Raw genomic sequence first — 14,917 nt, forward strand, 5'->3', positions numbered from 1 at the left:
TTTTTTTTTTTTTTTTTTTTTTTTTTTTTTGAAGAGAAATGAGTAAACCTTGACTGCAGGCAGAACAGAGAACTGCGTAGAACTACTTCACTTTAATCATCTAGAACATACCTTTTCCTCATATCAGAGGCTTCAAGGTCAAGTAGATGTCTTCTTATTTTTCAGCTGAGATTGGGAAGGTGATGAAAGAAACAATACAACCAGAATCCTATCTCCACAAGCTGAAGTAAAGAAGAAATCTTACATCACGGATAAACTCATTTTTTTGCCGATGATGGATGAAGGGTGAGTTTATGCATGAGCTGTTGTTGTTCATACTTCCAGTGATGCTAAATTACAAATGCAGATGAGGGCTATATTTTAACACTTGGGAAACAGCTTTCTGAACCCTTTGGCAGGGCTGTTGAACTAAACACAAAGCTTTTATCTCTCTGAATCTCTCAGGGCATATTAATCCTTCACTTAGAGGTTCGTCAGATGAAAAGCTGCTTGAATGATTTGATATTTTATTAATTGTGTCTGAATTGTATTGGTGCTGGGTACAGATGACATAAAGCCAGATTCAGGAGTCCCAGCAAGCTGCTGTGATGCCTCTGGGATGGGCAGGATAGAGCTGCCCTGCTGCTGCTGGGAGCCAAGGGAGCAGCCCAGCAGCGGGGTCTGGCACACAGAGGAGTTTCCCTGGGGAGGGCAAGCCAGGCCTTCCTGTGCACATGGAGTCACGGGCTGCCTGGGGCTGGAGGGACTGCTCAGCCCGTTCCCACCCCTTGCCACGAGCAGAGACACCTTCCGTGGACCAGGCTGCTCCGAGCCCCATCCAGCCTGCCCTTGGACACTGCCAGGGATCCAGGGGCAGCCACAGCTTCTCTGGGCAGCCTGTGCCATTGCCTCACTGCCCTCACAGGGAACAGTTTCTCCCTCCTTGGCATTTCCTTCTGCTGGAGGGGCCCGTGATTTGACACAGCCCCGTGTTTCTTATGCTCTTAGGCTCGTTGGATCCTACAAATCCTTACTTACCAAGCAATCTTCTCCCATGTAAGTAGCTTTGAGCACTCAGGAAATACAGGAATCTTTATCTGAGCATCAGAGCCACGTTTGCTATGAAACAAAATAGGTCACAGTCATTTTTCTGTAAGGCTTTCACTCAGCAGAGCCACAGCAAGGGTGAGCTGGCTTGTGGGGTTGGAGGGGAAGCCTGCTTTTCTATGCCAAGTCCTTTGCCAGCCATTCTTAAAGCTTATCCTACCCAGTTATTCTACACAGAAAGGACACTCATTTTTTCAGCAAAGTGGGAGAAGAGCAGCCTAATTTAATGCAGTCCCTGCAATGTCTCTTTTGAAGCTCAGACACAATTCAGAGATGTTCAGCCTGTTCCAGTTCTGAATGTCTTACTGGGTTTTGAAAAACTGTTACTCAAATCTTCCTTTGGTTTTAACTTAGTTTTTTCCCCCATTTTTCTATTAGATTTGTCAAAACCAAGGCAATATCTTTGAAAGTGTTTTCAGAGAGAAAACTTGATTGCTGTTTTCTACCTAGTTCTGAAATCAAGCACTCAGAAATACAGTGGGCAGGAATTCAGGCCCTGGAGCAGCATTTAGTTCTGTTCTGGAGGAAGGCAGAAAAGTAATTTTGTGTCACAAGTAAGCTTGGTCTCCTGTACAAACCAAAATGTAGCATTCCCTTAATGGCAATACCATTTTTCCAGCTTGCCACTTGTACCCTTGCACATTCTCACACACTGCAGTATTAAAGAACATACTTCCTTTCAGTGTGAAAGAACAAAAAGTGCTGGAATCTCAAGTCCAATCATTTCTCCTCCACTTTCCCACCAGCAGCCCAAGACTTTCTTCGTGCTGAATCAGCCATAAATGGAAAAGGTGGTGAGACCACCTGGGTTGTGAATAGCACCATCATTTTACATGAGCAGCGTGGGGCTCTTTGTGTATCTTGCAGGTATAAAAATGTGTAAGAAGGGACAAAATACATAATTAGTTTAACTAAAATACTAGTACATTGTCACAATGTGCTAATAAAGAAAAGAAAAATATATATGATTATACTTATACAGAACACTAGAGATTATCTAGGTAAAATCACAGGAAAAAAAGTGTTTACTCTTCATGTTTTTGCATTCCAGTGTTACATTGCTGATAGAATAGTTTGTGGTAGGAGAGAAAAGTGAGAAAATGGATAAGAGGAAGAAATGAAATGACACACCAAAGGAAAACCATGGTTGGGGATTTGGGATTCAATAAGCCCATGAAAAAATGTGCCTGTTCTTTTTCTACTTTAGGTAACCCATGCAGGTGACTCTGGAAATCTCTCTCCTCTTGTTTTTTTTTTTCCCCAGGGAGGAATACAACTGTAGGACAAGTACAGAGGGCTGAAGGACAGCTATGTCAACAAGGAAGCAATGCAGGAACAGAAACCTGAATCAATGTTCAGTCAGACCCTTTAAGTATGCAGCTCATTTTGTAAGTAAATCCTTAATTCTGAAGCAGCTTGTGCCTAGGGGAAAGGAGTGCAAGAGCCTCTGGTATCCCCATAGACAGCCCCTGATGAGAAGCATGATACAGTGAAGAGAGGTAAAACCTTAACCAGTCTAGAAATCAGGAACAGTGGAGGCACCCAAGGAGAAGAGAATATGGACCTCAGGAGAAATTATTTTAGAAACATGTGTAGATATATATAGAGAGATTTGACCCATGTTTTTATCAGATGAGAGGTCCAATATAAAAGGAAGTCACTGTGGTAGAGAATGTAAGGTTGTCATCAGGCCACGGAAAAATCTCTTCACAAATTCTTTATTTCCACATAGGAGTTCAGGAACAGAGGAATGAAAGATCAAACCAGCTCACATGCTGCAACAGATAAAGTAGCCTATTTTAAAAATAGAAATCAGATCTGATCTCTCTTTGGAAGTAAAAAAAAGTATTGTGCAGAAAGTTACAAGAAGTTCTGGATCAGATTATGTGGTCAGCAGCTCAAGTGGCTTAAAATGATCAAAACTCCAGGAAAAAAAATGTCTTTCAAAAGACTGTTAAGATTGCTCTGGGTATTTGTGTTGGAGTGGTCACAGCATGACCAACACCCAGCGCAGAGCAGCTGAAGTGGAGGACCAGGGCAGCCAACCGTGGGGTGAAACATCACTATCACTGGAGAATTAATTACAGCACGTCAGTCAATGAAAGGTAACTCCAAATTACAGACACTGTGCCAAAGAAAAAGACTCCAAGGGGTTCCTGGTTTTGAGCCCACCTTGGTGGGAGCTGTGTCGCTGTCTGGGATGCACACAGGATGTCCACACAGGCTTGAAGGGATGGTTCTTGGGGCTGAACATCCCCTGGGAGTCAGGAAAAGCAGAGAGCAGTGGAAGAGGCAGCAGCCTGGCAGCTAATAAACAGCACGTTACTCTGCATCTCATAAATCTCCACCAAGTTCATTTATTCTCTGAGAATGAATAACTAATGAGAAGCCTCCTCTTGCCAGTTTTTGTAGCATTACACAGAGCGGGTTGGATGTGGAGCTGCTATTAATAGCACTGAACGAGCTGCTAATTGGGCAGTTACGTAATGGCTTTGTTATGAAACCTAGTTTGGGTTTGACACCTTCTGTTTGCTAAAAACAACAGTAAAACCCCCAAACAAATCCAGGGTTAGGAGTGCCGTGACATGAAATAAAGGCTGAATAATTACCAATGTTTCAAAGCACAAATAGAATTAAAAAGGGGGGGAAATCAATTTATTTGTCTGAATTCCAGCAGAAGTGAGCTGGAAGGGAATCATCCCACGAATCTGCTGTTCAAAGGGATACTTCAAAGTAACTTTCTCTAATACCTGCCCTACAAATACTGACAAAGTCCTCCAAGCGACCTGTTTCTGCAACTTGTGAAGCCTCAGAAACTATTTCTTTAATTTAAAAAAGTTGTGCTTTGAGTGAGCACAGACAGAACATATTTTAAGGAGAAAGAAGTACCAGAAAATACCTGTGTGACACACTGTAGTACAAATCATGCACTAGGATGAGGCACGAATCTCTACTCTTTTAAATGACAATAGATAACCTATACAGTTTGACATTTTTAAAGTAACTTATATAAAAAAAGAGAGAGAAACAGGTGGGGATGACATTTTGTTCACTGCTATAAAGAAGGGGAGAAGATTGCAGTGCATTAGGAGGGAAGCTTTTATCCAGGGTGGCCCTTTGGAGTGGCTCTTGTTTCTAGTTACTCTGAAGGCTGGACATTGCTGCTGTAATTTACAGCCCTGGGAGCTGCTGCTCCTGCTGAAACCCAGCTACTGTCCCCTGCTTGTGAGGTGCTTCTCCTCTGGATATACCAAACACAGCAGCATTCAGAGCCTGCAAGAAGGATCTTTACAGAGGTTTGGAGTTTTATATGTGTCATAGTATACATAGGAATGAAAATTCCTGTGAAGTGAAAATCAACACTGTGCCAGCAGTTGTTGTTTGATCAGTGTTATCCATAATCCTTTGGTGCTGGGGGAGATCAAGGCTGTCACTCCAGAAGGAGCCCACAAACGATGCAAAGAACACTTAATTTGTCTGTTTAAAAACATACATCCTCACCTTTGTGCAGAGAAGCACATGGAATTTGCCTCCAGCTGAGTCACCTTACATTTCAGGAAACTGGGCACAGATACTACACTTAGCTCTGCAGAGTTATTTTCCACTGCTTGTCACTTTACATTGTCTAGGTGATGATAAAACCCCTGATTTATCCAGCATGGTGGATTAGGAAGGTTTTATTCCAATAGTTCCTTCATTACTGAAGTGCCCAGAGGAGGCAGCCACAGGGCTCACAGAGGCTGGATGCACAATGTCCCTGCACCACAGTAATTACAGCCAGCATGCCTAAAAAGTTGTGATAATTTAGGGTTCAGCAAGTGTTGAAAGGAATAAGACTGGAAAATGGGTCGTCCAGATGGCTCCCACATGTATCCAGTTAATTATCAAGATCTAGAATCTCTTACCCATTTTATGTGTGTGTGTGTATAAATATCAGCATGCAGAAATACATATAGACACTATTTAGTTCATTAGGATATTTTGGAATTACCATGTGGCAAATAATAGAAGGATCTTCTCCTACAATAACATCAGCAAGCTTGCCTACTCCTACACAAGAGTTGAAAGGAGTTTTCTCCTCAGTGCATGTTTTCACTGGTAGTACAGCTTGTTTGTGTTGTTACTGCTCTTCTGTAGCCTCATGTGTGGGAGCAGGAGGAGGCACTGAGCAGCTCCCCGGAGTGGTAACAGCTCCATACTTCTGTTGTGGTGGTGCTGAAGGGATACCATGGAATACAAACTTGGTCACCCATCTCACTGGAGGACAGAGTTCAAAATTAATCCACAGTCTTATGATTGCTTAATTTTCAGTTATTCTGAATTTATACTGGTATAAATGTGTGCCTTTGCAACACTTCAAAACTTCTAAAACACTTTAAACCCCATATAAATCTTTTAACTGTTGTTTACATTTTAAAACTCCTAAAATACTTTGAAATGTCCTTTAAATTATAATTCAATAAGGGAATAATATTTTCCTATGTCTGATACAATTTTTTTCCTCTGTTGATAGTGTTTTTTGCACCCTTTGCATTACCTGCCTGCAGTGATGGTACATCTACTGCAATTCCCTGTGTATCCTGCTGATCCTTGTTCTTCCCAAGACAAGGCAAGCCAAGCCTTCTTGTTGGTGAGTGCACGTAACTAAGGTGTGTCTGTTGTCTACTAATATCTGTTACCATTTCCAGCTGGATTGATAGTTCATTTCGTGTCCCAACCATGCTTTAATTGATCTCTGGCAAATGGTTCTCTAATGGAGAAACAGAGAAGCTACTTCTCTACAGGAATATTATCCAGGAAATACCATCTTTTTCTTTCCTCTGATTCTACCAGGTGTCTTTTTCTTTTTAATAAATGGAAAGACCTACCTGTAATTCAGAATCAAGAAAATTTCTAGATAGAAATCAGGATGGAAAAGGAGCTTTTGTCAGCTGGAGGAGATGCTGTTTATTTCATTCAGCTGACCCATATATAAACCAGAAGCAAACACTTGGCACTTTCATGGATGTCCAGGGAGGACATAGGCAGAGAACTGATGGGACCCTCTTGAATTTGCTTGATAAACTGAGAATGGTAGAGTTCATTACAGCAGCTCTTGGCACCATGAAAGCAGGGGGGACCAGAGATAGGACAAGAAACAGCTTCAAGTTGCACCAGAGGAGGTTTAGGTTGAATATTAGGAAAATTTTTTCATGGAAAAGGCTGTCCATCCCTGACACATGTTACCCAGGGAAGTGTTGGAGTCACTATCCCTGTAGAAATTTAAAAGACAAGTAGGTGTGGTGATTAGGGACATTGTTTGGAAGTGCATATCCTTATTCTTATGTCTGTTTTATTCTTACCATGAGCACTCCCTGCTGTCTGGGTCATGAAACCAGCTGCTGCACTTCTCTTCTACTTAGGTTTAAAATCTCCACAGTCCAACAACTGTGTTTTTCTTAAAATTCAGCTTCTTTCCAGTCAAAAGTATCTCATATACACTGAGTTCTTTAAGATCTTCCCCTTTTCTGAGCAAATCTTTTGTCTTCAATTCAGTCTGTCCAAACTTTTGTCATTAAAATATTCCCCTTTTCTCACCCCCCGACCATGTTCCCCTACTTCTAAAACCTCAACACTGACTTATTTCCCTTATAAAATTCCAGCCTGCCTCTTTATCAGTTCTGGTTAACTCTGTTACTGCTCCTTCCCCTTGGAAAGCCTTTCCATCTCCTGTGCTAGGAATGCCTGTGGATGGGAAGCAGGGGGTGTTATTATTAATTTCCTTCTTCAACTTCCTTCATTGAAAGGATGCTCCAAATCTAAAACGTGTGGTAGATCAAATTGCTTGGAGTCACCTCTCCCCTTTTTTTTTTTTTAAGGAAATGCCTGGAAATGTTTACAAAGCACTCACCAAAAGCATTCAGAAGGAAGACTCGGCACAATTTCAGTGCTGGCATGCCAATGTGGGCTCCTCTGTTTCCTGCTTCCCTTGCAGCCCTGGCAGCCTCTGTGGAGTTTGTCAGCCAAGATCACACTTAGTTCCTCACCTTGATGATACTGAGGCTGTCACAGCCAGCTTTTCCACATGCATATCTTTCTCTTGGGTTTAGGTGGCAAGGTAATATTAAAACAAGGCCAGAGAAATGCACATATTTACCAGTCTATCACCACTGAACCAGAAGTAACAAACCCCTGGGAACCCTGGAAGGGGAGCCATTCATCCTTTCTGAGTCAGCCAGTCACACAGGGTTCAAGACCAGTACTCAAACTTCCAGAAATCATAGAATCATGGAATCACAGAATGGTTTGGGTTGGAAGGGATCTCAAAACTCATCTCATTCCAAACCCCTGCCATGGGCAGGGACACCTTCCATAGACCAGGTTGCTCCAAGCCCCAGGAAACATTTAATTCACAGCTTGAAATATCTTTTTAGTAATGTTTATATTTCAGATCCATGTCATGAAAGCCAGTGGCAAAAGGTCTTATTCATGGAGTGTTACTGACTCTAATTGCTTGTAAAAAGAACTATGTAAACAATGGGATATTTTGTTTGCTAAGAATTCATTAAAAATTACTCAGCTCAAAATAACCAGAACAAGTGCATTAAAAAGAAATCACTCTCTTCAAAAGCTTTATTTTAAAGGCATATTCTTAATCAAGAATACTTCAAATAAAAAAAAAGAGAAGAAAAATATATTCTTTAAAATTCTGAGACAAAGCTTAAATCCTATCAGAGCATTCCTTGTTTCTTTCCAGTGCCAACAAATGAAAACATCTGTTTTGCTCAAGCCTGTATTTTTGTCCTTGCCCCGCACAGGAAGATAAAAAATAAGGCATTAATTTTTCATTTCTTTCTCCCTGTGGTGCTTCCAGAGGCAGGAGTTAAGTGGCCAGCAATGCCTCCCAGCCTGTCAGGAGTGATGCTTTTTTAGGCCAGAGAGAACCTTTGGTCTCCTGCATAGCAAGAGCGTGACAGAATCACTGAGCTATCAAATCAGTTATTCTGCCAACATCTTTCTGGTTCACTGAGGAGTAAATGAATCCCACCTAAGAGTGCTCCAGCAGCAGAGGCAGAGTGAGCACACACACTGCCCTGCTCGGGCAGCAAGGTGCTTGCCAGGAGTGTCAGTCATGGATAAATAATTCCTTTCCTTTGGGGAACCTTCAAGGATTTACTTCTGCCAGCGCTGATGCACACGTGGTGGGACAGCAGCAGCGAGAGAGCTTCTCCAGGGGGAAGGAACAAGCCCTGGGGCAGGTGCAGCAGCTCCACCGTGGATCTCCACAATCCACCAGAGGCCACGCAAGTCTGGGGCTGGCACCAGCTTCTGCAGCCAGCACTGGTCAGGAGCTGTGGTGAGGGAGCTGCTCCAGCAGCAGGTGTTGGGACAGGCTTTAGGCCACCCTCATCACTTGGAAAAGAGGGAGTGAGTCTCTGGCACGATGTCACCGGTCCTTCTGCCCTCCAGAAGCTTTATTTATCAAAGTCCAGCAGCCCCAGTGAGAAAATAAGAGAGGTGCAACGTGTGGTGCAGCAGGGAATTCCACACTGACCTAAATCTGTGCCTCCAGTTCCAGCTGCTGCAATGAAGTGCCAACCCATGTATTTTCTATGTGATTTCTCCCAGTTGATCCTCTTTTTTTAACCTGTCCTTACATCTTTCCTGGTTTCCACATACATTGTTGATCTTTTCATTGCTTTGCTGCAGTGATGTACCTCTGACTGCTCCAGTGTTGTCCATTGGTTTCCCCAAGTGCTTTGCCCCAGGAATATGTGCAGCCCTGGGGAGGACCAAGATTTCTGTTAAAGACCATCTGCTCATAAACTGAGTATTTATCTAAGGCCCAGATTAGTCAGGTGTTCTGGGCACTTCCTGCCTAGGCCTCTTAAGTGGCTGTTGCACTTGTTCACAAATGAAACATGCATTATTCCTAGCAGCCCTCATGATGAGCAGTACACACAAATGACCTCTTGGAAGCTCTCTTGACTCATGCAAAACATAAGAAAATTGAAAATCTGTATTTGCAAGGTCAGAAATAAAACATCACTTTGGCTGTCTAAAAGTAAAGCCATACAAAGCAAATACCTCACTGAATAGCAAACTCTTAAAATAAATACAATTTCCTTTGCCACAATAAAGGTATCAGTATAAAGTTGAATATGTATTTCATTCGACTTAGCTGTAACATTTAGTTAAACTTCAGGAATTTTAAGTGAACAGCTTCAGTTTCTTACAGGCTTGAACTGCTCTCTTGAAAACCTTCTGGAGAAGAAAAATGTGCCCTGGGATGGCTTTGAAGCATTTTGTTTGGTTCAGTGTTGAGATCTGATGTCCTTCAACAACAGATAAATTGTTTCTGTGGCCTTAATGGAAATCTGAAGCTCTACCCAGCATTTAGAATTTCACCTCATGGACCAGATCTTTGGCTGCCATCCTGCCTGCTTTGGTCTGTTCAGGAGGAATTTGGGGAATGTACCAAATGTTTAAACGGCAGCTACAAATTAAGGTTTTCTTCAGCTCAAGAGGAAACTACAATTAAGACATGATTGTTGTAGGGAGAAAAAACCCTCTCAGCTGAAGTGTTTCCAAGCTACTCATCACTTCCCTAGTGTTTCTCTTAGAGAAATTCATCTAGTCCTGTGATATCAGTCTTGTAAACAAATACTCCTTACTTACCTCCTGTGATAAAATTCATGCTTGATAGTTCTCCAGGAATTCCTTGGCCCCTTCTAGTCTTTTTCAGATAGGGAAATGTGAAACAAAAAAAAAAAGTTAAAAAAAATTCTCAGTTTGGATCACTCATCCTTATAATGACTTCTAAAAAACCACAAAAACATCAACAATAAAGTGAATTGTAATTTAATTTAATGTTTTCCTCTGAATATTTTTTAAATTAAAGAATAACTGTGTGGCATAGCAATAGCAGATACTTGGTCCAAATGCTTCTTCCCAGAATATATCATTAGGGAAAATGTAGTGCCAGGGGAATATGTTTCATTTTCTTATGTCTTTGTACATCTGGATAAGGAACCTGGCAGAAAACTCCCCTTAACTGCAACCATCAGCCCACCCTAGGGGTTCAGCGCTGCTGATTGTGTTCCTTATGCAGATATTATACCAAAGGATGCACAACTTCCATGTTACTTTTTTGTTTGAAGGGATTTGGAAATATGCTGGTGTTCGGAGTGCTTGTAAAGTGCATTCCCTTGGCGGAGGTGGGAACAGATCCGTTCTTGCTGGTCTAAATGGAAACATCCTGCAGTCTCTACTGCCACTGCTGCACAGAGTGTTTCCCTGGAGAGGAACTGATGGAGTAAATGCTTTGTACTTGCTCCCGAGTTCCAAAGTCCCTCTGCTTCCGTCGTTATGTCACGAATTCAGTGTGTTTGTACAAGGCACAGCTGCCTCACCTGGAGGAAAACTACCTTTGTGTAGGTACATTCATGTTCCTTTTGGGAAGGGTTGGCAGGTTTTAACTCTTCTTACGAGACCACAGCTCTGGATGCTGATTCTGGAAGCTCCAGGGGTTTAGTGCAAAGCTTTTTGTGGATGTGTTTTGTGCTTCTTGTCTTCTCACTTAGCAAAATGAGGATGGAGATGCTCAAGGCTGCCTTTTGTAGTGGATCTCTGCTTGTAACCAAGCTGCTGCCTGTGCTCTGTGCAGGTGTGGATTGAGCTCTTCACGTGGCTCACCACCACTTGGTTGATCAGAAAGGAGCAAAAGCAATTCAGGTTTATCAAAAAGGATCAGATGCCTTTTGGGTGGCCCCATTCCATGTTCAAGTGGCCACGGTCCCAAAGCTGCCAGGGCTCAACGAGCATTTGGCATTTGGACAACGCTCTCGGGCACAGGGTGGGATTTTGGAGGGGGTTCTGTGCAGGACTTTTGATAATTCTTGTGGGTCCCTTCCAACTCAAGATATTCTGTAGTTCTGTGGAAGAGAGCGAGGCAGCTGCTTGCTGTGACATTTCCCAGCGCTGTGTTATTCCAGGTCCTGGCGGTCCCGTGCTGCGGGATGAATCCCGGGCTGAGGTCCTTCCCTTCCCTTCCCTTCCCTTCCCTTCCCTTCCCTTCCCTTCCCTTCCCTTCCCTTCCCTTCCCTTCCCTTCCCTTCCCGTCCCTTCCCTTCCCGGGTGGCCGCAGCTGCCCCGCGGCCCCGGTGACGGTCGCGACCCGGCGCACGCGCGGTGCGCCTGTGCCCCCCCCCCGCACGCGGCCGGGGCGGCCGTGACGTCACGAGGTGCCCGGGTTGTGTGTCCCCCCCGCCCTGCCCCGCGCGCGGCCGGAGCCGCTGTGACGTCACGAGGCGCCCGGTGCGGTGCGCCCCTTTCTCTTCCCGCTCCCCTCCCTCCCCGCGCGCGGCGGGGGCCCCCCGCGACGTCACGGCCCCTTGCCCCGCGAGCGCGCCCGCACGCGCTTCCCGCCGCGCGCCCTCCCTCGCGCTCGGGCGAAGCGTGACGTCACAGGCGGCCGCTGAGGAGGGGGGCGCGCGCAGGTGCATCCGCTCCTCTCAGGGCGCCTCCCGCCGCCGTCGCGGGGCAGCGCCCGGGGAGAGCGCGGTGTTCGCTCTCGGCAGCGCGGGGCGCAGGTTCTTCCCGTGCTCCGACCGCCCCTGTGAGTCTCCCGCGGGTGCCGCGCCGTCCCCGACGGCAGGGAGTCGCGGGTCGGGGTCGCTAGGGGGAGGCACGGCACCGGCGGACGGGCTGAGGCGCCGGGGAGCAGGAGGGGAGGGAGCGCCGCGCCCCCCGCCCCGGTTTTGCTTTCCCTTTTGCCGCTCGTTTCCCGTGGCGAGCGCGAGGGAGCGAGCAGGATACGTATTTATTTATTTATTTACTTACTTACTTATTTATTTAAATATTTGTTTGTTTGCTTCCCTAAAGGGTGAGGGGAGGGGAGAGGGAAGACCGGAGGAGGGCGCGGAGGCAACGCCGTCACCAGAGGAGGCGGTGGCGGGGAAGAGGAGGGGAAGGAGCCGGCGCGGAGCCTCGCCTCACCTCGCCTCGCCTCACAGCCCCTCCGCCGTCCTCGCCTCGCCGGCCGCCGGACTCACCGGCGGCCGCCCGTCCTCATGATGGCCTCGACCACCTGCACACGCTTCACCGACGAGTACCAGCTCTTCGAGGAGCTCGGAAAGTAAGGACCGAGCGGAGGGTGAAGGCGCCGAGGGCTGCGGGGGTCGGCGTGTGAGCCTTGGGAGGAGCCGCGCCCGGGGCCCCCTTATTGCCGCGGGAGCGCCCGCGCTCCAGCCATACGACCCCGGGGCGGCCAAGGGGCTGTGTGCGGGTGGCGGGGAGCTGCCCCCAACCCCCCGTGCCGCTATTTGTTGTAATGTATTTTTAATAGTTATTTTTAGCTCTTGGGTAGCCGCGGGGTGGGGGTCTCGGTTCGTGAGGGGTGTCGGAGCGCGGCGGGCGCCCCCCAGCGGCGGGGCGGGGGGCGCAGCCCTGAGCGCCATGTTGGGTGTCGCCCCCAGCCCGTGTCCCGCTGAGGGGGACACGGCCACCGCCGCCCCCTGTCCCCCCGTGTGTGCCGGCATGGACACAGCGGGAACCCGCCCGCCCTCCGCCCCAGCTAGCGGGATTGGTCACACGGCTTCTACCCCGCGGAGTTCGCTGCTCAGATGAATAAAATCAATGCTGACCGTCCCTGTCAAAAATCAGAAAATCCTTTTTTTTTATTTTTTAATTTTGCCGACATCACAGCCCTCCGTGCTGCCCGTTAGCTGGTAATGGCAGTGGAGCGTTTCAGTTGGACTGACACTTTGCCCGGTTTTGGTTTCCAGAGGGGCGTTCTCCGTCGTGAGGAGGTGTATGAAAATCACCACAGGACAAGAGTACGCTGCCAAAATTATCAACACCAAAAAGCTTTCAGCTAGGGGTGGGTATATTTCAATCTGGTGTTTATGGTGCCTCCTCCCTGTTTCTTGTGTTAATGTGCTAAGCATTGGGAAATGATAAAAGTAGCTCAGTATTTTAAAAGATTTTTTAATACTATTTTAATTATTATTTCCTGGGTTGGGATTTTTTCCTTTGATGCCTGATTTTTTTTCTATGTTATACGTCTCATGGATTGACTGCATGGAAGTCAGAGATTGCTGTATGATTTCAAAACAAGATGTTCACAAACTAAAATCTAATATAATGCAGTCTCTTCATTTTTTAATGTAAATAATTTGAGTCAGAAGCATTTTGCAAACTTTTTTTCTGGGAAGATAGTCAATAATAAGTTTCCATTACAGATTTTATTTTAAACATTTACAGCTGCACTGAATTCTGTGTTCCCATTGCATTTCAACATGAACATTAGGGCCTATCTGACTGTGAGTGAATGAGGAAAAATGTACTTTTAACTCAGATTAAACTTTTTTTGTGAGAAGAAAATTATGATGAGGAAGAAAAAAACCGTGGGTTTTGATCTATTGTGGAGCAAGTCTCTGTGATGAAGTGAGGAGTGTTACTGTTGCAAGGCTGTGCACAGCTTGTTTCTGCCTTGCCTCTGATGCGCGTTTCCAGCAGCCTGTCAGCAGCAGCGGTCGGGTTGTTATGATACATTGTGGGTAAATATACACATGGTGTGGGCTGTTGTTGTGGCAAGGGAGTCTTAGCGGTGCCCTGTCAATTGCTCGTTAATTCCCAGCTGGAGTGCCTGTGTCCGGAGTCAGGGATTAGGGATCACTCACCCCTAAGGTTATCTGTGTTTTTATGGGAATTTGTAAAGAACACGGCAGTGAAGAAGTAAACAATGTCAGAGCCTAAAAGTGTTTGTGGCTGGTCTGCTTCTGGCCCAAAGGAATCACGGCAGGTAAACGCAGCTGAAGTCATTAAGTTTAAACATAAGACATTGCACAGGACAATATGGCAATTTCTGATAACATGCTGCTCTCTAATAAAGATCTTTCCATGAGTGTTACTCATGGCTGTTGAAAGTTGTGTGAAAATTTACTTTTCGCTGAATTTAACTCTTTTCACTTTTACTGTGAGATTATTTTTCCTTTATTTTTCAAAGGTTACTTTAATTTTTTTTGTACAGTTACAGGCTTGAAGGTAGGTTAACCAATTTATAATAGTTGAGGTCAATATTTTCACAAGTTTGCTTTAAACAGATTTTTTTATTATTATTTAGCACACTACTGTAATCTGTTCAATTTTGATGGTTAAAATAAAACACCACACTCAATGTGGTTTCATAGATCTGGGTAATTTTCAATGTGAGAAGCCATGACAAGATCATCAGGTTACTGGTAACTGGCGGGAACCCTGTACCAGTAGCCAGGTTACCAATGTGCCATGGGTTGTGTGTGTGATGGGGTAAATCCTGGAATGCTAGGCTAAATGAGGAAAACCTGGGTCTTTCTAACTACTCAACATTTGGATTGTACTGTATTTCAAGCTGTAATTTTTGTACTTTGTTCATGCCAGGACCAAGTTGATCTTTGATGTGCTCTGTTAAGGAGTAGAAGCACATTTGGGAGAATTTTGCTCATAAAATGGAATGAGGCAAATTTCATATAGTTTTTTCTCCATAAGGGAAGGGGTTATGCTTCAAAGCTGAGATGTGGCATATCCTTGCAAATTGGGACATGCATGGTGCCTGTCCATGAATGCAGGGAATGCCTTTCCATCTCTGTTTTCAGACATCCCAAAAATAATTGCAGTTTTTTACTTGCTGGGCTGTTTTTTGTGGAGGTTCTTTTGGGTTTTAGCACTTAGAAATCTACAAAGTAGTTTCTGAAGAGCAAGCTTCTTGGAGAAATCTTTAGATTCTTCTGAGGCAATTTTTCAATTGTGGAGAGGTGCACTTGAATGTCACTTGTGGTGCAAAAAGGCTGAACCTGAAAAAGCCTCAAAC

At 45.1% G+C, this 14,917-nt stretch overlaps 1 protein-coding gene across 21 annotated transcripts in view; it reads left to right on the plus strand.

Moving 5' to 3' along the window:
- The first annotated feature begins 12,067 nt into the window (after nucleotides 1-12,067).
- The window catches only part of CAMK2D (calcium/calmodulin dependent protein kinase II delta), a 172,507-nt gene continuing 169,657 nt past the window's right edge, over nucleotides 12,068-14,917 (plus strand). For 19 of the 21 annotated variants that reach the window (XR_014955263.1, XM_085579399.1, XM_085579402.1 and 16 more), the window contains exons 1-2: nucleotides 12,068-12,202; nucleotides 12,852-12,946. Coding sequence is in view for 19 of the 21 variants with exons in the window: in XM_085579399.1 (XP_085435525.1) it covers nucleotides 12,138-12,202; nucleotides 12,852-12,946 (160 nt within the window). In the remaining 2 variants the exon portion in view is untranslated. Of the gene's footprint in view, nucleotides 12,203-12,851; nucleotides 12,947-14,917 lie in introns of those variants that run through there. The other 2 variants (XM_085579415.1, XM_085579418.1) reach the window with 2 other exon arrangements.

The sequence above is a fragment of the Lonchura striata genome, chromosome 4 (genome assembly GCF_050655825.1).
Source record: "Lonchura striata isolate lonStrDom1 chromosome 4, ASM5065582v1, whole genome shotgun sequence".
NCBI lineage: Eukaryota > Metazoa > Chordata > Aves > Passeriformes > Estrildidae > Lonchura > Lonchura striata.